The sequence below is a fragment of the Neopsephotus bourkii genome, unplaced genomic scaffold (genome assembly GCF_033783945.1).
Source record: "Neopsephotus bourkii isolate Nb327-2 ecotype Australia unplaced genomic scaffold, CSIRO-AGI_Nbou_v1 NB_1721, whole genome shotgun sequence".
In the NCBI taxonomy this organism is placed as follows: domain Eukaryota; kingdom Metazoa; phylum Chordata; class Aves; order Psittaciformes; family Psittacidae; genus Neopsephotus; species Neopsephotus bourkii.
The window spans coordinates 823,153-845,206 of record NW_026902195.1 but is presented as its reverse complement, the minus strand read 5'-3'; the positions used below and the strand labels follow the sequence as shown (position 1 = coordinate 845,206).

The 22,054-nt window shown below is 41.9% G+C and overlaps 1 protein-coding gene across 1 annotated transcript in view; it reads right to left on the bottom strand.

Moving 5' to 3' along the window:
• Nucleotides 1-22,054, bottom strand: part of UNC13B (unc-13 homolog B) — a 199,285-nt gene that overhangs the window by 108,316 nt on the left and 68,915 nt on the right. The window contains exons 9-10 of the mRNA XM_061376549.1: nucleotides 10,090-10,407; nucleotides 8,100-8,190 (exon numbers count right to left, since the gene is read on the bottom strand). Of these exons, the coding sequence (XP_061232533.1) occupies nucleotides 8,100-8,190; nucleotides 10,090-10,407 (409 nt within the window). The remainder of the gene's footprint in view (nucleotides 1-8,099; nucleotides 8,191-10,089; nucleotides 10,408-22,054) is intronic.

Genomic DNA, 22,054 nt, shown 5'->3' with positions numbered 1-22,054 from the left:
CTGCAGATAACAACAACAGACATTGCTGCAACCAGACTGCCTAAGAGAAATGATGCCAGAGACAAAAAGGCAGCAATTCTGGGTATGCAGTCTGACTGGGAAAACGTAGGTCATCTATCCCCACTGCCAGCCCAGTGCTGCTACCCGCATCTTGCTCTCTGATGAGCAGAGGTGCCACCTTCCATGGAGAGGAAGGAAGGTGACCAAGACACATTTTCCTTCAGAAAACACCAATTTGTCAGAATCAAAAATCTGATTTATAGGACAATGATGAATTTGAACAGGAGTATTTCTCTTGTCTAAGATGTCCAAACAGGTGAGGGAGCACAGGGAAAAGTGATTTCCTAGAAGAAATACACAAGCTGTGCGAAACCTAGATTAAAATCTCAGTATTGCACAGTTTAGGCCAGGAAAGAGAGTCCCATTCCCCCCTCATTTTAAACGTAGTCTAGCTTAAAATACTGGCTCTTCCACAGTGGGCTCTCCCATCTGTCATATCCCAGTCACTCTCAAAAAGTCAAAATCCCAAAGTCTAACCCCCCACCCACCCCAAAAGACCTCCACACTTTGCAAAACCAGCAGGCACTTTCCATCCAGCTTCACCCCAGAAGTCAAACACCCACACATAAAACGTTTCAAGTAAAAAAAATACATATAATGGCAGACTACGCACATGCCTTCCAGTAGTATCATTTTGACCTTTACAAGTCAAGAGAAGAAAAGCTTTTACACACAGTTCAGCCAAACAGATCTACTTGAACTTAATGTGCACAAAGTACAAGATCCACCCAATAGGGGAACACCCTATGTTTGTAAACTGTGTTCGGGCTGTTGCATAAACGGTTCCTCTCTTTATAAGCAAATCAATGGAATAAACCTTGGAAGATGAGTAAATTGCACTTGGATTCCCATTCAAAGGCTTCTTATGAATTTTGACTTACAGGTGTCTAGAGTTTACAATACAAAACTAGAGAAGCAAAGCTATAACCCTAAATAAAACTACAGATCAGGGAAAGAAAAAACATGCCAGGATTCTTTGCCTTCTTATGGAGGCTACCCCTGGTCTTGCAAGCCCACAGAAGTTTGCAGTGAAAAAGTAAAAACAGCGTTAGAGGAAAGTTAGGTATCCACACTGCAGACTACTGTTAATGACTGGAAAACTCCTCAATTTTGTTTGGTTTTCTTTTTCCAATGGACAACAAGAAGATATGGAGGAACTTGTTGTCACAGGAGGTGACAGATGTCCTGTGTCAGTGGAATACAGACCATCAACACCAGAGCTGCTTTTTAGCAGAGGTTAACGAAGTTGAGTGTCAGAACTACCAGTTGAGTGCTATGTTCAGAGAAGCTTGCAGAAAATCCTGTTAATGATTTAACAGGCTCATAGCTGCTGTGATCATTATGGAAAGTGTGTCTGACCAGTACATTACCCTACAAGACAGTATTTATCTTAATTTTAGCGTAGCTACTCTAAAAAGGTCAAGCCTGCTGATTTTTTGAGATAACGTTATCAAAAAGCGACTCAAAAATCACAACAGCAGTTAATTAAGGCACATTATTATTTTCCTCTATGTGCATACAAACATGTCTCTGCTGTAACATAATTGTGAATTTTCGCTGTAAAGCAGGTTAAAAAATGATAGTAGGTATCAAAGAATCCCAGTAAGGAGTAATAAACATGCATTTTATACCAAACAAATGCAAATAGGTATTTTATTCAAGAGACTTGAGGATAAAAGAAGCTTTTCCTCCTCTGAGTAAAGCATGTAGGCTGAACCTTTCCTTGCAGAGAGGGAACCAGAGGAGGCAACAGACACAGGTTGTTCAAGCATCAGGTAGTCAGGCACTAACAACTGCCTGGGGAAAGACAAAATGGGTTTTGGGGAGTCCCATAAGTCTTGCCAGCCTGCAGACTCAGACGCAACACAGGGAAATAAGACTTTACAGCATGCAGAGGTAGCAGAACAGCTCCAGTACTTTTGCATTTTTAAATACAAATGGTTTCTAAATAATTACCATTATGCAATCCGTAAGGGATCTGAAAGTCACTTATGCATTTTATAGATAAGGTGTGCAGAAAGCATTTTTGAGTGCCCTTGTGAGCACAGTCACCTGATAACAGTCTCTACCTACAGCCAGCAGTGACCTTTGGGTTGTGCCTTACCTACACAGATCTCTCATGCAGGAACAGTGATTTCATGTCCACAAGGGTGCTCTGCAAGTCCCCACCAACCCCGATCCCTGGGAAATTCGATTAGCAATGATGGTGTTTTGGTGGAGGTTTAAGATAACCTTCATAAAGAAAATAGGTGAAAAAGAAGTAAGATATTTAACTGGAGATGCCTGTATGAAGAGAAATTTCTAGCAACTGTTAAGAGTCACAGTGCTTCAGTTTGTTTCTTCGCCACTGTGTGGGAGGCTTTGAAAATGCAGAGCTTACTCATCTTCACGGGACTGATAAAAGGACACCTAGGCAACAAAGCTTAAGAGAAATAAAATGCCAAAAGTAAACTATTGCATGGACTGTACAGTTCCTGAGAGATGGAAGGGGCAGTTTCTAATCCTTTCATGACTGGCTTAAAGGAGATGTGTCCTCCACTAACCATCTGGGCTCAGTTGGGGTTGTTAGGCCTGGAGAAGAGAAGGCTGCATGGAGACCTCATAGCAGCCTTCCAGCATCTGAAGGGGGCCTACAGGGATGCTGGGGATGGACTCTTCATTAGGGACTGTAGTGACAGGACAAGGGGTAACGGGTTAAAACTTAAACAGGGGAAATTTAGATTGGATATAAGGAGGAAATTCTTTCCTGTTAGGGTGGTGAGGCACTGGAATGGGTTGCCCAGGGAGGTTGTGAATGCTCCATCCCTGGCAGCGTTCAAGGCCAGGTTGGACGTGGCCTTGGGTGACATGGTTTAGTGTGAGGTGTCCCTGCCCATGGCAGGGGGGTTGGAACTTGATGATCTTAAGGTCCTTTCCAACCCTAACTATTCTGTGATTCTATGACCTGGATTCAGATGTTAGGAGTAGGGTGAGGCAGGTAAGTTAAAACCAAACTAACAATCAAAACTGGAACCAGCTGGTGTCTTGCTGGTCCCCCCACTAACTGGAAGTCCAGAGAGGGCTCTTGAGAGCATCCTACAGCTATGTAAGATGAAATAGTGGTGGTTTACACCAACTGCTTGCTTTCCCAAAATAAATAAAACTGGGCTTCAGGCTCCAAAATATCAGTACAAAAACCTCCCTGGACCAGGGCTTTTAAAAGTGAGGCCCTGATGGTTTTTAGGTGTTTGCAGGTGCTTGATCAGAAGAGATGACTGTGAAGCTATGGGGCATAGGAAAAGAAAACTAAGGGTACAACTGGGTACTAAAGTCTGGCTAAAGGAGAACAAACACTTAGTCCTTCCACTGCTGGTGCTTATCATATTCCAGAAAAACAATTGCATGAACTGCACCAGTGTATGATCTAGTTACACAGCAGTCAAAAAGAACAGGCTATTATTTAACAGGCAAAGACAAAAATTAATTATTATAAAATGGCATCTAGAAGAAGAAAAAACAAGTAGGAAACACTGCCCAGTGACTTTGGTTTTGAAAAGAAAATGCGTAAATTGATGTATTTAAATTCGTGACACAAAAGAGGAAAACTATGCATAAGGCTTCTTCTCCTGTAAACAAATTCAATGTGAATGGATAAAATCCAAGACCCCACACCCTCTCGTAATACTTAAATATATTGAAGAGAATTGGTAGGGAGAGACAACTGGATGATTTGACTGAATTTTTGCTCTTCTCCACTCTGCCAATCCTTCTGTTTTACAAAACTTATGTTCAGATTCGTGTACCTTTAAAAGTCACAGAGCCAAGTCCCCAACTGAAGGCTATTTTGGTTAAAGAAGTTGCAGATGCAATAGATGTGTGTTTGTTCTTCTGGAAAAGAAGCTCTCACAGAAGGACTGCAGCAGATGAGCTATCAATTAATCCCCCTTTGTAGTCAAAGTTCTAAGTGTGAAGGTGAGAATTATTGAGTCATTCCTCCCAGGGCTGAGAACCCTAGTTTTATTCTGGCATAATTAAGTTTCTTCTTCACAAACACAAGAGAAAAAAGCAAAACAGCAGAACTGAAGGGGGGGGGAAAGTGCATGCCACCACAAAGCTTTTCTTTTTAATTTTTTCTTTAACATGCATGGTTACAAATTTCTGTGCCTTATAACCGACAAGTCTTAATTAAAATACAACATTTCTCTGACTCATGGTGCTGTAGGATGCATGTAATATTATTCACGTGAATATTAATCTGTTCCCAGGTAGGAGGCTGTATTGCCAAGGGGATTTATAATCCCATCACATACGGAAATTTCTTGGGTGTATTTTTTTCCCCTCCTTTTCTTTCTTTCAAATTTCAGACAGATCATTAACAATTAAGAGCCATAAGAACCATTCCAGTAGTCTATGTGAGAGGAATCGAGGAGTTCGGATCCATGAGCTGGAACTCCACACGTATTAATGAAATTATATTGCACATTGAGGAAGGGGAACACGGAAAAGAGCTGAGGGCAGCGCTTTGAAGAATAAGGACATAAGCAGCTGCTCTAAGCACTGGAACAAATGAGAAGGATACTCCTCTTGAAAGCTTTTAGGTAATGATAGAAGATGGGAAGATGTTAATAGGGTGACCACAGAAATGAGACATGACCTTTTCTAACTGCCACCAGTATTAGCCGTTTAGACTACTATCACAGAGACCTTTAATATCCTGATATTTATCTAGATAGTCTGTATCCATATCACTGACATTCAAACAAGACCTAGGAACCAAATGATGATACACAAGGTGAGAAAGCAACTAGCAGAGATGCTCTTCTGTATTTGAGCTAAAGTGCAGAGAAAAAGGGATGCAAATGCATCCAAGAAAACAGTCTTCCGGATACCATACAAGGAAAGGAATTAAGACAAACCAGAAAAACACAAACTGATAAAAACTCAGAAATCCGTAGCTAGAGCTCATGAGAAACAGGCTTGAAAGGAATAGGGAGTTCAGGAAGCTGTTAAGTTAATGAAATAGCAGTAAGAGACAAAAATCACAAGCTAACCCAGCGAAGAGGACGGAAAGGACCTGTCCCCTTCTTCAGAGGGTGTGAAGCCTCTCCTTGTGGAAGCTTTTAAAGACAAGCATGACTGCACAGGGAAGAAATCAAAAGGCCAATGCACAAAAAAAAATCTCCACCTAGCCATGAACACACAGTATGACAAAAACCCCTCATGGCTGCTTCTCATAAAGACAAAGCTATCATCAGGTGGCATTAAAGAGGCTGTAACATCTGATGCCTTAATTGCTTCATGTCTTCACTAGCAGGGACAACTGCATTCAGGCAGCTGGTAGAATTATTACTGCTCTTTGTTAAAAAAAAAAAAAGAAAAAAGGAAAGGAATACGAAAGTTCAGCAAGTTATAAAAACCAGGATGCACTAAAAAAAACCAACCAAAACCCAAATCTGAAAGAAAACCAATAAGGTAGTTATTTCTAATTCAGCTGGCCCTGAGAAATCTCCATCCTCAGGTACTAGACTACACACTAACAACCACAAAGCACTAAAAACTTGAAAAACAGGCAATGCACTTGAAGATTTGAAAAGGGCAAAACAAGCTTTTACGGTTAAAAATAGGAAAAGGAGGACTTGGACAACTATGAAAGCACTAACTTGACTTCTTCCCACACACCCCTGGGAATTCAAGACTGGAACAAATAATAAATTATTATCTTCAAGAACATAAAAAGGAGAGAAATAACAGCAAGCATGTTCTCTTCTTCAAGAGAAGAACTGTGTCAAATCCATTTAACTTCCTTCTGTGACAAGGTAAATTAGCCTTAGGTGCAGGAGAAGAACAGTAAAAGTTTTATATCCTGAGGTCTAGGTAACCTGGTAAAACAGATCCAAACACACTGGGAAAAAGTCACTACTTGGAGTAGCCAAATTCAAAGCATGTATGAAGCAGGGGTCCCTCAGGCAGCTCTGGCAGCACACAGCCTGGCAGCTTTGGTACCATGCAACTTTTCATACACAACCTGAAGGATCTGTAGGCATAACAGATTAGGCAGAGACAGACAGCAATGTGCTTAAGGAGTGAAAAACCACACAATTCTATAAGGAAAAGTGCAAAGCCATATTCAGCTGTAATCCAATCCAAATATAGGCTAGGTAAAAAACAACAAAGCCCTTCTTCAGAAGGAAGCTCAGTCCTGGAAAGGATAAGAGGCAAACTATGCATCAGTGCTAGTCTGTAATAAAAACGCACCATCACAGCGGGATACTGGTATCTTGGGATATCAGGATCACGGCCTGGAGAACAAAGTTGTCATTGTTCTGTAGTGCACATGAGCAAGCTCTCAGCTGAGAGCATGCTGAACTTCTACAGTCAGCTTTGGACACCGCACTTCATAAAAAACAAAGAAAGGAAGGGTGAGGGTGGGCAGCAAGAAGATAGGCTGATTAAAAGTGTCATTTCGTGAACTTGAAGTGGGGCTTCATCCTCTCTTTGCAGTAGCCCTTCACTATTTTACAGAGGGAGGGAAACCATTCTGCTCCTTTACTACTTGGCCTAATCATGAGAAATGGATTTATTCAGCAAAAGAAAGATCTAGAGCAGAGGTTAGGAAGCCTTTGGACAGTAAACACAGCTAAAACCTGGAGTAAGCCGCTGGAAAGCTCTGTATCTTATGGGTTTTGTTTTAAGGTAATTTTTGCTCAACAGGCGTGGTCAAGGCAAAGCAAGTCATGATATTATGGTATCATAACTAAACCAGTGTCTCTGTAACAGTCATCTCAAAGCATGTGTTCCATCCAGTTCTGCAGAAACACAAAGAATGATGCTGAAACACCTCACGGACCTTGTAGTCTCTCAAAAAAAAAAGGGACAGATATGCACAGGGAGACGCATCATTCAATCTTTTGTTCCTTTTAGTATGCTCTGCCTCATTTTCCAAAAGGCACAGAACTAAACTGTTTTGCTTGCATGCGCTACAAAACCGCAACAGAAGTTCTTAGATACTAAGGGTGTACTTAGATTTCACTTTCCATGTCAGTATGACAGTTTTGAACTAAATGCCTTCTGCTCAGAAGTGAAGTAACACAGTAATTCTTAGATGTGAAAGAATTTACAAACCAGATAAACCATTTCTGCTGTGGCACTTCAGATACCTCCCCAGATGCAAGGAATAAAGAATAAAAATTGTTTTCCTAACACCTTGCAACAAATCCATAAAAGAGAAGTCCAGCTATTGGTAGCAAGATGCTGTCAAATAATTCCTTATAGAAAACAAAACAGGGGAACTATAGCTGAAGGTAGTATTTCTAAATAAAATATATTAACTGCATTTTAGCTAGTAGGCAATAGTTTATCATCTATAGAATATGAACACCATATGTTATCTTTCTGTGGGCATACAGATGGATGAAAGCAGAAGATCCTTAAAAGAAAAACAACTTTTTAGGTCTTAATCGCTGTTTTCTAAAACAAGCGTGTTTATACTGCTGAAGAAAATGTCACAACCTTTTCCTTTTGACTTCCCAAATCAGGATTTTTTTATTTTTAAATCATACTTTCATGAGATGGAAATACCAAGACTTATTATACACCCACTTTCAATTAGTATATATAAAAATATTTGATGTAAAGTTTCCCAAGGAACATTTTCACATGAAAAATAATACAGAAACTCCAAGTAAGCTAACAAGCTATCCTCAAGTTGCCTTGAGAAAAAGTCTTAATTTTTAACAGTTTAACACAAACCGTTTAGTCCCAGACGTTATTATTACTATTTACAAATTCAGAGCTAATTTCTCTGCTACTACATTTTCTCTGATATTCATCTCCAGTTCCACACAATGATGTTCAAATTGTTTGGTAGAATTAGACAACTCTAATAAGACCATCACAACAGGCTGCAGCCCTATACAATACACTTGATTAAATCTTTCTCTGCAAAACATCAAAACTGTGAGAGGTGTCTTACAAGGAAGAAGAAATGAAACCTTTAGACACAGATCTAAAACCCAGGCAGGTTCCTTCCAGAGAAGGAACAAAGCAATACTCCATCCTACCTCTTGAAGCCTCAGTCGAACTTTGCTAATAGCTCTAATCCAATGGGCTCTTGCTGGAGGAAATGGTGGTGCCTCATTGTCACCGTGGTAGCTTAAAAGCAAGAAACAGAAAATCACTGTATGAAATACACTCATCTGTAGCAAAGATTTAATGTTACACAGTGCAATCACAGTTTCAGCTCTGGAACATGAAGTAACCAACAGCCTCCAGGCAACACAGGCCCGCACATGTTCTGGGAATTGAGAATCTAAAGCAGAGGTTTCCTTATACACAGGAACCACTGTGGAAACTGATGAGCTGAAAGATATAAGCCAGGCTACAATCCAGCTCCAGAGTAAGATGACTTTGGTCAGAACATCAAGAAATCAGCCCAAGATACCTGATCAAGCTGGCTCAACACACTGGTATCATAACTGCACACACCAAAGAGGCAGAAGGAAGACTTTAGATCCCCATGCCTGTTGCAGATCCCTTCTAACCACTGCCTCTTGTTGATCATCCCTACTGCTACAAATTCACAGGCCCTTCTCAGTGGAAACACTGGCCACAGGGCTCAGCTGCGGTTATCCTCATTCACTGCCCCTTTCTCTCTCCACCCCTTTCCTATAGCATTTCAAGGGGCATGTGTATCTGGCAGCAGTGCTCCATCTCACTGCCCCACAGCACATTTTATACTCCATAATCTCATCACACATTGGGCGTTTGGTTGCACTCCTTTTATATATTACTGAGATGCAAATCTCTGAAATAGACCTTTCTGTCTGAAAAGCACCCAGCCCTGCTAACAGTATAAAAAAAAACATAGCTGAGGGCATCATGCATCCATGCTGCACAACTAGATCAGATGCAACTCTAAGGTTCAATGTTCAGAGCTCAGTTCCACGCATACTCCATGGAGACAGTAAAGCATTGCCAGAGAGTGGAGAGAAAGGGAGCCAATAATACATGAGTACCCAAGCTAGATGCCTAAATTAGCCTGAAACAGACTATGTGAATAACCCTCCTTGTGAACAAATATAGGCCAACAGTTCTGGGACCAGACTCCTGCTGCTCCCTAAGGAGAAGAGGAAAGTGAGACAGAGTTGAAACAGTTCAACACTTTTGCTAGTTTTGTTTCCCTGTCTTCATTTTAAGTGTAAGGGTTGCCTACACAAGAACTGTTGCAGTTAATTCTCTCATGTAAGTACAGTGACATCAGATGTACCCTCCAAAGGGTAGAGACAGAAAGACATCTTTCTGTGGATCTCACTGAAACAGATAAAAATATCATACCTATATAAGTATACCCATCTTTACTCTAGGGGCTGCAATGACTTGATTACCTCAAGGAAAAAAATGTCACTCCCAAAGTTAAGTAGCAAAATTAAAAATTCCTGTAAAAAAACAGCCCCATTATAACACACATTACAACTTTTGAACTTTTTGAATTACATCTCACATTACAACTTCTTTTTACTCATTACAACTTTTGAAGCCTGTTTTCAATACTGTTGACAACTTGGAAAGCCCAAGTGCAAGGACAAGGCAAGCTGCCACACTGAGTCAAAGGAACGTGTCTATTCGTCATGTAATTCTACAACCTGCACCTACATAAACACTAATTGTGGTAGCCTACTACATAAGAAAGGAATTAGTGCAGCTCTGACCATGACTACAAGTAGTTCTTGGTTGCTCACACGTAAGCTTGATCACAAATGAGCAATGGAAGCAGGTATTTGGGCAGACTACATTCATGAAACCAGAAATGGTAAATACAGCACATGAGCTTCAAGGCACTAGCAGGCTTTCTTCTGTACATACAGAGCAAACACGGTTTAAGCTTACCCAATGTCTCATAAATAACCGGTCCTGCACATAAAGATGCTTCACAGATCAGCAACACCAAGTTAGCTTTTGGAGAAGGCTAAAAGTAACTTCCCCAGGAAATAGCGGAGAGAGGTATCCTCTTTGAATTAGGTGAAAATAACTTACTAACATAGTTTCACTTACCTCACATGGGCTCCTGCATCAACATCCTTGGGCTTCTCAAGTTCCAGAGCTACAGAACGGTCTGCACATTTCTCCTCTGTCTCATAGATCTTCCCCTCCTCTCCTTTGCCATGAGGTTCCTCCTGCTCCCTGTGCCATGCCTGACCATCCTTCTGGTAGCTGCCTGAACTGTGGTAGGAATGATTCGAGACTCTTTCCTGGTGATCATCTTCTTGCTCAGAGCCATGGGCACTTTCATGGGAATGGTCCAGCTCGCTGAGGTGAGAGCTTCCCTGGCTGACGTTACAAGAGGAGCCATATCTACTACTGCCAGCAGGACTATGAGAGAATAAGAAAGTCCATCAGAAAATAAACAGTGGCTTGGGGAAATACAAAGCAATCTGCACATCTAAGAAATGGAGTGGAACACGAAAGATTACTGAAAAGATGTGTTATAAAGTCAGATTTATCTATTATGCTCCCTGAAGTAGATCTAGACTTCTGAACCTCAAAAATCTGGCAGGCAGTAGAAATACTTCATACACAGCCTACCAGTATATAGACCACATATGCCAGTGGTCTTTTTTTCATTAACTAACTACTACTTCACCCTTCATTAGCTAGAAACTGCCAGTGAAGATATTCTAATAACCAGACAGGAATAAGAATGGAAACATAGCAATTCAGAGTGGAAGTGTTTCTGTCTTCTGCAGATTCACTGCAGCTAAGTTCTTTACCCTAACCATTTTAAGCAGACTATTATTGAGAAGTACAGTTAACTTTACATATATATATATGTTTATGATAAAATATATTGCAGTCAAAATCAAGGTTGTCAAGACTATCAACTTAAAACCTTTTACAAAAGTAGAGCAATGGAGGAAGCTACAAGTGTAGCTCCAATAAAGCTTGTTGAAGAGTTCACCAAGGGGGCATGATCTCTGTATTTCAAGACACCACTTCCAGGACTGAATTGCTAGAATCCTCAGACAAAATACAGTGGATCAAAATTTCTCATGCAGTCAGGAAAACTACAGCAAAGAATTAAGTAGCACTGATGTTTCTCGCACTTGCACGCTTAGGAGAATTTCAAGCTAGACAGGAAGTTTTGGAAGTGCAGTGTTGCAATTGTATGACCACAGGCACATGCTTCACTTCTTGTATCATGAAAAGTTTAGCAAGTCACTGCTTTGATTTTTGAGGGCAAATGTAACTTAACACATGCAAAAGACCGAATACAGACTGATGGAACACTAGTAACTTCCTTTAGTGACTTTCCTAGCTGCATGAAAAAACCTTTGCACAGATTTTAGGAAGAGAAGCATTAGAATACCTTCACTGATATCTCTGGAAATGTTTTTAAGATCTTCAATAATGTGAAATTAACCTAATTAGCTGTGTAATATATTACCAGTAAATCAAATTTCTCTCTAAAATTAAAAGCCTTTACCTTGCATTTTGAAAAAAAAAACAAATTAACCCTTGTTCTGTCCAACACATTCTACATACTGTTACTTATTTCTTAGCAAATACAACATAATTATCACTAAACAAGAAAGCAAAGTGATTGTATTGAGCAGAATTAACACACAAGGAATGTAGCTTCTGAAAAGCTAATGAAATTAGCAGTAGAAGCATCTCATTCAGCACGAGAAAAGCATTCTCACACACAGTGTGAGAACATGGGAAATTCAATTACATTTACAGAAAAAAAAAAGAGTGGAAAGAGGTGAGAAAATGGTCTAAAGGCCTATATGTAACTAGTGACTGCAGTTTGCCACATCCTCAGTGACAAATATCAGTAATACTACAAACACTTGACAACAAATAGCAGATGGAACTGGCTACAAACATCAGGCACCAAGGTATCTACTGCAGCAGTATTGCATTATAAATGGTCAAAAACTTGGAACCATTTATTATGCTTCATTTGTAACTAGCCTTTTCTCATTCAGTTGTTCCACACTATTCAGATCTGCAGCCTGTGTGCTAGGATGAAGCATTGCTCCCTCAGGAGCAGAACCAAGCTCAGTTTCTTTCAGTTCAGGCCCAGCTGGAGCATGCTCTTCTGCCCGATCTTCTTTCTGCAGTTCACCTGAAATCACATTCTGATGGTCTTCTGACTCTTTATCAACCTTCTCCCTCAGCTCTTTGTTGGATGAATCAACAGTGCTTGCACCAGATGGTTCTTCAGAAAGTTCATTGTCTACAGCATCAGGCTGATTTGAAGACAAGTTTATTTCTATATTTGCATCAGTCAGTTGATCTAAGACTGCAGATTCTGAGTTTTCATCTGAACTGACTGTTCCTAACACCTTGTCATCTGGTTTTGACAAAGCCTGTGGTGGTGTATGTGGTTCCCTTTTGGCAGAGGTCTCCCTGTTGTCTTTTTGCCAGGGAAAGGAGAAATCTAGCTTTTTCCCAAATACTGCTCCTTGGGCACTCTCTGGTTTACCCACCTTTTCTTCACTACCTCCTTCAAAGAGAGTAGAAGAAAGTTTCTTAAAGCTGGACATGAGGCCCTGATCTGTCCCTGCTTTATTAACTGAAGGTGGCTGCTGAGAGAAGAATGACCCAAATGGCTTTCCACTATCAGCAGATGACATAAAGCTGAATTTTGGCAAACTGGGCATGCTTGGTATTTCAAACACTGGTTTATTACTGTTCGCATCTGGAGGAAGACCATTAGGCTTCTTCAAGTCACATATGGAAGCAGTGCCTTTTGCAGGCACCTTGTCAGCTGCTGAATGTGCAGCAGCTTGCTGTTCTACCTCACTTGTCTTCTTTTCATCTAGCTGGAGCACATGAACACTGGGCTCATCAGCTGGAGGCAGGGGTTCTCTACCATTACTACTGATTGTGTCTTGCTGATCAATGCCAGCATTGGGCTGATCCCCTGTAACAACAGGCTGAGACTCAAGCGTAGCACTCTCATCCAATTGGGAAAGGTTTGTGTCTTCCCCATTAGCTGGGGCTTCCATTTCCACTGCAAGCTCATCAGTAGAGCCAGCCTGAAGGATGTCAGTAGCTGCGCTGTTTGTAGGAGCAGCCTGTTCCTCGGTTACATGTGAAGATCCCACATCAAGCTGGCATGTATCTCCATCAGTCTGGTCAGTGGCCTTAGCCTGCACTGTATCAATGGCATTACTGAAATCAGACTGGCATGGCTTAGTATCCACCACCTCAGAGGGCTGTTCATCATTGTCCAACTCCACAACCTCAAGGCACTGATTTTCAGTAGACAGTGCTGTTTCCGGAGTGATCATCAAAGGTTCCTCTTTACAGGTTTCAGAGTTCCTGTTTTCCTCAGCTTCTGTTTTCACAGCAGACTCTTTTGTGGAGTTCTCTTCTGTTGAAACAGGTAATACACCCTTCTTCAGAGAGCTTGTGACATCTCTTTTAGGCTCTCTGGCTGCAGCTGTGTTTTCTGTTTCTCTAGAGTCTTTTGGTGGAACAGATGCAGTGACATCTTTCACACTACTGCTTTGAGGTTTAGGGGTGGATTTTGGAGGCATCTCTTTTGGAGATTCTTTTGGACCTTTGAAGATGCCAAAGAGATCATTTGTGAAAGCTGGTGCTGGACCAGTTGGGAGGGATGAGAAACCAAAGAAAGAGGAGCTTTTCTTCTGTGCAGTGGGAGGTGCAGTAGCTTGAGGCTGGGAAAAGAAACCAGATAATGTTTTGGGCGGTTTCATTTTTGTCATAAAACTTGAAAACATTTCAACTGAAGAATCCAGTACTGATTTATCATTCTCAGGTTCCTTAGGTTTGTTTTGCAAATTAGAAGCCTCTGCCATTTTAGAAGGAGACGGTGGCTCTCGTGCTTCTTGTAACCCTTCACCAAGAGTTTGTTCAGGTAATTTATGTTCTGGCAACTCATTCTGTGAGCACACTTCTTCAGAGACCACTTCATTTTTAATGTCACTCACACTATTTAAGTCATTTAGACTCTGGGAATCCGTTTTGTTCCCTGAGGCCGTGCTATAATCCTCCTTTTCGGAAGTTTCTTCTTTTGAAGAATAAGTCTCTTCTTTATCAACAGGAAATACAACACTGTCCATTTTCCCTGTGCTGCCCAAAGTATTTTCTTCTAAAGAAACAGCCTGTTGGCCCTGAGAGCCCTCCTGCACACTGGGAGTCTGAAGGCAAGGACCAGAGGCAGCTACATTGCCTACTGCAGTGTCATCAGTCTGTGGAAGCTTCTCTAAGTCAGTCTCTTCAGCTACCTCAGCAACACTTTCTACTGTTTCCACTGCCAGCATTTCTGATTTGTTTTCTTGGATCATTTCTGGGATCGTTTGTTTGCCAGTCACTGCTGCAATAATATCAACCTCTTCTTTATTGTTTGCTTCCTGTTGCCTGGCAGAACTGCTAATTTTGACACTAGAGTCGGTGGCAATATTTTGCTTCACATATGGCTTGGAGTTCACTGGCTTAGCTGGTTTTCTATTATTCTCCTGTCTTGGAGCAGCTTGTGGTTTCTCATCCAAAAAGGATGTCAAATTGAAGAAGCTAAAGCTAGTACTTCTTTGAGGTATGCTCTTCTCAGCAGTTGGACCGCTGGAGAAGAAGGAGGGCAGATGAAACAGCCCCTCTGTTTCCTGCTGCTTCCCACTAGCAGGAGCAGGTGGTGAAGGCTTTGCCTCGTCTGATCCCGTGAAGAAGGAGAATATGTTCCTACTGGCTGGCTGTGCTGGCTGTGATTTCGAAGCAGTGATATCAGAAAAGCTGAATGGCAAACTGAAGCCTGACTCTTTACGTGCTTCATCTGGCTTTGGTTTTGGCTGAGTAACTGGGCCTCCTGGACGATCTCCTCCTTGTTGCTTTGGTGTCACCGTGGGTATGCTGCTTTGCTGCACAGCTGACTGACTCAGCTGGCCAATTTTGGGGTGTACACCCACTGCCTTCTGTGAAATGTTCCCAGGAAGCACTTTTTTACTCTCAGGAGACTCCTCCTCAGCTTTTCTGCTTCGTTGTTCCATTTGCACCCCAGAGCTAGGAGAAACCTGCCCATCCGTGCCCTCTGTTCTCACCCCTTCCTTCTGGGTGGAGGACAGACATGGCATGCTGGCACTCTGAAGACCCCCAGACTTCTCCTTCTGTTGTCTCGACTCAGTTCTGCTACCGGTTTTTGGAAGAGTACTTGAGGTTGGTTGAGCAGGCACAGGCTCCGCTTTGAAGAGATCCCCAAGGGATCCAAATAACGATGAGAAGCTGGAGGTTTCCTTCTGTTCTGGCTGTACCACCTTTTCCGGTTTATCACTTTGACTTCTTCCCAAATCTGGGGACGGCTGTGGGGCTTTGCTTACTTGTGTTTTAAAGAAGTCAAAAAATCCAGAAGCTTGTGGTTTGTTGGCAGTGGAGCTTGCAGGAGAATCTTCTCCAAGGCTGAATAGCTTCAGAGCGCTCTTAAATAACGTCTCCTCCGGCTCAGTGGTTGGCTGGCTCTGATTTGGCTGTGACCGACTCGATTCATTAATATTTGCATGCCCTTCAAGATGTCTGGAAGATGGTGTTGCTTTAACAGGCCTCTCTTCTCGTATGGGCCTGCCATCTGGAACAGTTTGGCTCAGCAGAGAAGGAGATTTAGTTAATCCCTTTTTTTTAACATGGAGGTTTTCGTTCTGATTTAAGTCTGGCTTTTCATTTCTAGCAGCCTCCAAATTAAGTTCTGATGAAGTATTTCTTCTCGGTTCTGACGTAACAGGAAACTTTATCCCTGCTTGTGCCTCCTCTGATTTCCTATTTGGTGCAAGCGATAAAGCATCAGTTTTATTTTCAGATGATACTGACTGTGTGTCTTTTCTTTTCAAGGCAGAATCTCCTGATGTCTCCGGGTCAGGACCTGAAGACTTTCCAATCAGTCCACCCAAAGCAGAAAATAAAGAGCTAACTTTGTTCACTGGTGTTTTCTTATCTTCCTCAGTCTTTTTTGCTTCTGCTACACTTTCATTAGATGCCACAGTTTCTTCAGTTTTAGGAGTAGACTGAAACAGATGGAAACCAAAGAATCCTGATGACCCACTCCCTGTAGCTGTCACAGGGACAGCCTTATCTGCTTCCTTAGTGTGAACTTCCTTACTCAGTGATTTATTTAAAGCCGCTCTGGAATGTGTTCGGAGATCAAGGGTTAGCGGAGATTCCTCTGAATATTTCAGGGTTTCCTTTTCAGGTCTAAAATCTACTTTGAGTTTTTGAAGTTTATACCCTGAGAAATCTAAGGGCTGCTCTCTCTGATAATAAATGGACTCTTCAAACATTTGTGAAAAGGTCTCCAAATTCATGTTCATTAGCTGATCACTCCTCTGCAAAGCTACTGACAGGTCCAGGGGCTTATTTGTTGTATAATCACCAAAAGACTCCTCTTCAGCAAACCAAAACAGCTCATCTTCACTGCCAAGAGGGACTTTAAAACCACAGACAGCAATCGTGTTGTCTTCTAGCATAGCACTTGGAATGGAATCCATCTGAAAATTATAACCCCAGTAGTCTGGATAGGAATATGCTTCGGGAGCACATACATAGACATATTGTCCAGTGGGATCAGTGAGCAGTGAATATACATACTGGTTATCGCTGTACATGTAATATCCACAGTCACCATCTTCTGATGGCCACCATATACCCTGCTCAAGCATCATCAGCCACTCCTGATACTCCTGGCTATAGGAGGAGTACGTAAAGCTCTCATCCATACTTAAAGTCTCCTGGTCAATTAGAGTCCACATAGTTCCATCACAGCCAGAGGAGTAGCTTAAATCCATGGGCAACTCTTCTAATGAGTAACTGCCATCTCTTTCAAATGGTGAAAAGTTATGGTAACTGTCATTGACAGAATCAGCAGTCCATGCATCGTTTTCTCCTGAACAAACATCTCGAAACATTAACTGGTCAAATGACTCATAGGACATCACACTTAAATCTAAACTTTGTCCATCAAAATTGGCATTAGTCTGCCAATCCATCACATTTGCATTCCCATCCTTCTTACAGAGATTCACTACCGCATCATTTTCAGGCCAGTCCAAGAACTGAGGGGGCAGAACAGAGTTCTGGTTTAACACATAGTAAATTGGTACTGCTATTTCACGAGTGCCAGCCAGCTCCCCCACTTCATATTCCCATTCAAAGCTAGAATGGCTTCTTGTTTCTTGATAAGCCGAGTACTGCTCCGTACTGTTACAGCTTTTATTAGTCAAATTGAGAAATTCATTTGATCCTTTGTTTAAAAGAGTTGGGAAAACTCTACATATTTCATCCTGGTAAGGGTTATGCCTACCATTTACAGGCTTTCCAGATAAGTCCTGTGCCTTGTCTTGAAGATTTAGAGCATCAGGGAGCAGAGGAGGCCTGCAGTGGGGAACATGGGGCTCAGGTGTTTTATTCTGTCTTGCACTGGACTGGTGGTCAGTCATTTTGGAAGATTCCATCGTTTTCACATTATCCAGTTTCTCCTTTGGTTTGGGCAGGAGATTTTTCAAGAAGCTGGAAGATTCCTGCTTTTCTCCAGTGCTGCATTGAGTGTCAGAAGCCATTCCTGAGTTGCTGGGTTTTGTCTCTGAGCTAGCATCTTCACCTCTATCAAAAAGCTTCATGAAGCCTAGAGGGTTTGTTTTCACCTTCTCTTGCTTACATTCAGACAAGTTTTCACTTAAAGCAAATTTAAATAAGCCAGAAAATAATCCAGGAGAAGTGCTTTTCTGGCCATCACTCTCACTTTTAGCAGCCAAGTCTTGATTACTGTCTGTGTTTTCACTGGAAGGAATGTGAAGAAACCCAGAAAGAAAACCTGGAGAGCGCTTCTTCTGCGTATCATCTGCACTTGCAGCTTTTGGTCCTCTGGCTGAAAAGGTGGGTTCAGCTGAGCTGTCATTTAAGTCTGGTGCATTGAGTTCTTCTCTCATCAATCCTCCCTTTAGATTTCTATGTTCTTCCTGAGTATTTGTAGTTGTTTGCTGCTCTCCTGAAGCCTTGAAGGTAGCAGAGGCACTGTCCTGGTGGTTTTTAATATTTATTTGGGCATTAGATAGGTTTCCTTTAGTCACGTTTTTTGTTTGTACAAGTTCCTCCCTATGGTCTGATAAATCTGGAACAGAGCTAGATTTTAATGAAATGGCATTTTCTGATTTACTGTTTCTGTCTTCGTGCAAAGCAGTGCTGTTAGGATTCTGATTACTTCTTTGGTCCTGTGAAGGTGCTAGATTTTCTGCGGAAGAAAATTTAAATAGTGAAGGAATAAAGCCTCCTTTATCATTTCTACGTTCCTGCTTTTCTGAAAAACCCAACCCACTGAGAAAAGAAAGTTTCCCAGAGAAAGGAAATGAGTGTTCATTCGATGAACTATTTTGTCTTACGTCCTCCTCAGACTTATGGCCTTTAAAATGCCCAGATGTACTTTCCTTCTGTCCTTGTTCAGCAGAAGGAAGCAACAACTGACTGAAAGACTTCTTGAGTGGACTGAAAAAGCTTTCAGCTGCTGTACTCTGATCTTGAGGCTGTGAATTAGGTTCCACATTATCTCTGTTTTGCTTGTTTCCTGGTCCATGACCTGTAGCATGCTGATCCCCTAAGCGATTTTCAGGAGGCTGCTCCCTGGCAGTGGGTGCACCCTCTTTCAGAGTGGCATCTGGCTGGTTTGTAACGTGATGCGAATCTGACTGCTTCTGTGTCACATCCTGCTGCTTGGGAGCCAAAAGACCATCAAAATTGGCTTTCAGACTGAAGGAACTGACTGAGTTTGTGAGCCTGCCAAAGATAGAAGACACAGAAGTGCTATTTGCGTTCACCTCTGCCTCATTTCTAGTCTCACTTGTCCGTGTCTCTGGAATGATGCTGCTGGTCTTAGCTGCCATCTCTTCAGATGGTTTCTCACTTCTGTTTGCCTCATCAACTTTCACAGCATGGCTGTCCTCTTTGGTGTGTTCCTCTTTTATGACTTCTTGTTTTGGCACTTCCTTCTCAGAGAAGACCTTTAAAGGATTGAACATGCCTAGAACAGAATTCACAACCGAATGTTTGTTCTGCTGGGTGTCGGTGGTTGTTCCTTGTGGTTGCCGGAGATCATGTGGCGTGGAAGCCTTACTGTCCACCTCAGTGGTTTCTGGCTTGCTGGGGTTTATGTTCTGGGGTTTTATATTACCACTCACCTGGGATGGTAGCAAAGAGTGAATGGAGAACTTGATGTCAGCTTTATTATCTGCTGTCACTCCAGAAGACGAACTCTCACTTTTGTACTTACCAGGAAAGATACTTGAGATTCCACCTTCTGATGAGTTTCTGGTTTCTGTTTTCTCTGGAGTGGCAGAAACAAGCTTTTCAACAGAGGCTGTAAGCTGTTTTGTGCTTGACCCCACCTTTTCAGTGAAAGAGCTGAACAGGGAATTCACTGTATTTTTCACACCTGACAAGTCTGGGAGAGATTCAGATTTGACCTTCGTACTCTCCTCTGCAGCAGGATGGTTGGTCTGTTCAGACTTCCTACCCTCTACTGAATTATCAGCATTATCCTGCTTCACTGACATGTTCTCAACATTTTTCCTGGTCTCTGTCAACGTACCAAATTTGTTGATTTCTTCTTCCTTTTCAGCCAAGTATTCTGAAACTGATTCTACCAGACACTGTAGTTCATCCATCGTGTCTATGTACTCCTCACTGGGCTCTTCAACAGGAGAGAGTGTTAAGTCTTGCATAGGATGACCATGCTTGCTCCCTTTAGCCTTGGGTTTTTTATCACAGCTAGCTTTCAACTGGGAGCCCAAATTTGCAGGGTAATTAACAGTGAGGTTTCTCAAATGGCTGATATCAGAATCAGACCATGTTTGTGAAAGCGAAGACAGTTCTTCCATTTCATCGTCTGAAACAGGTGAGTACTGGAACTCATCAGAAGCACTGCTGTCAAATTCCTCAAGGATATCCACAGGCACAAAAGTGTTATCTGGCATGCCTATTACTTGCATGTCATCACTGTTACTGAGGTGAAGTGAGCCCTCATGGTTCACTCCCTGCTTGCTCAGAGACCTGCCACTTTTAACCATTAAGCCATTTTTGTACGGACGCAGGATGGGATAAGCAGGCAACTGCTCCTTACTTTCAGAGCTACTGGTATATTTCCCAGTTCTATCATATACTGGGAAACCATCGCTAGATTCAGAACTAGTTGCCACACCATTGATATAAACCGTTTTCTCCTCAGGAAACTGCAGACCTTCATTACTTCGCAGGCTTATTTGTTCACTCTCATCAAAACGGTATCGCAGCTTCTTTTTCCTTCTCCTATCTATTGTGTCATATTCCTGAGGATACCTAGGGACATCTACAGACCCTGACTCCACACACGCATTTTGGCAGCACCTTGATCTTTCACAGTGGTTGAAATTTTCTCTTTTTGAGAGAGTTGGCATCTTTTTAATGTTTGTTTCCTGCCAACTTCTATTTTTATGACTCTTTTCTAAGAATTCCTCTATTAGCAGTTTTCCTAGTTCTTCATAGTTACTCTCCTGTTCTTCTTCTCCATCTTCGCAGTCAAATGGAATGATCCTGACTCTTTCTTTTCTAGCTAGAGATTCTTGTCTAAGATGAGAAATAAAGAGGGTAGGAGGGAAAGGAAGAAAGGCAGAAAAGGGAAGAAAAGAAAAAAAAAAGGAAAGGGAAAATAACATTTAAAAAAAGATCTAGAAAGGACAGAAAAAAATAGTAATGAGAAACCATGCATTAAATAAAGAAAAACTAAAATCAGAAACATCCAGAGATAACAAAACTGAAACCCTGCCTATCTACCACCATTACATTTCAATCAGTCAAAAAAAAAAAGCAGCATAGGTTATGATATTCCACCAGTTAGAGCTGCACAAAATTTAGAAATGCTTGTTTGAAGCAGAAGAGCTTTTTGTGATCAAGTGAGGGCACACAGCCTTGGCTGTATTAGTACTCTGCTGTTGCTTTTTTAGGCATGCTGAAAAAAGTCACTTATTACAGTAACAGGACTACTTTGAGATCTAGAGCCCACACACAACGCTCCACTATGCTGTGCATGCATTTTGGTCACTCTAGGCTGCAGAATTTGCTTTATCAGTATTCATAAGGCACACAGGCACTTTGTTTCTCCTAAGGGTGGCTAAGGAGCAGAGACTCAGGAGTCACTGGACGCCAGGGAAGTGGGGATGGGGGACAAAATGCAAACTGTACACAGCAGCAACATGAGGAGTTCCAGCTATTCCGCTCTTCAAGTGTTCAAAAAACACATACATGAGGCCCTTAGTGGCATGGTTTAGTGGTGGACTTGGCAGGCCTGAGATAAAGGCTGGGCTTGATGATCTTAAAGGTGTTTTCCAACCTCGCTGATTCTATGATTCTCTGCTGGGAGGGCTCTTGCTTTAGCTAATATCCTCAGGGGGCTTCCACCAACACAAAATGAAGGTCCTCAGAGCTGTTACTGATCAGAAAGCAGAACAAAACATTGGCTATGGATATTAGCCCATTATAAGCCTCAGATGCTTTTCAGGATCTATACTTCCCACATAGAACGTATCTAAGCACATTCAGCAATTTACACTTGTCCATTGTGGGAAACTTAATTAAAGCAGGTAATGTTTTGCTATCAAACGATCTGAAGCTTCACAGAAACCAAAGTAAATGACCCTGGGGATTCTGGGATTAGTTCCCAGATGCTGATCAGGAGGATTATCTCAATTGTTCAACCACATGAAGGCTAATAGCCAGAAAGCTTCCTCTCTAGATACATCTCATAAGAAGAGCTCCTGCCAGCTGCATAAAAATAAACAGGTAGAAAGGGAATGTAAAAAAATCCAAGTGCTCCTCTGAAAGATGTAGCTTTGTCTCACATCATTCATTGCTGAGAACTAAGGAGCATGAGGACACACCTGACCCTGTGAGTGGGGCAAGAAAAGGGAAAGGGCAAAAGGCTTGTGGGCATTGTATGAATGCTGCTAATAAAAGGGTCTTCACCTTGAGAGGTACCTGGGGCACC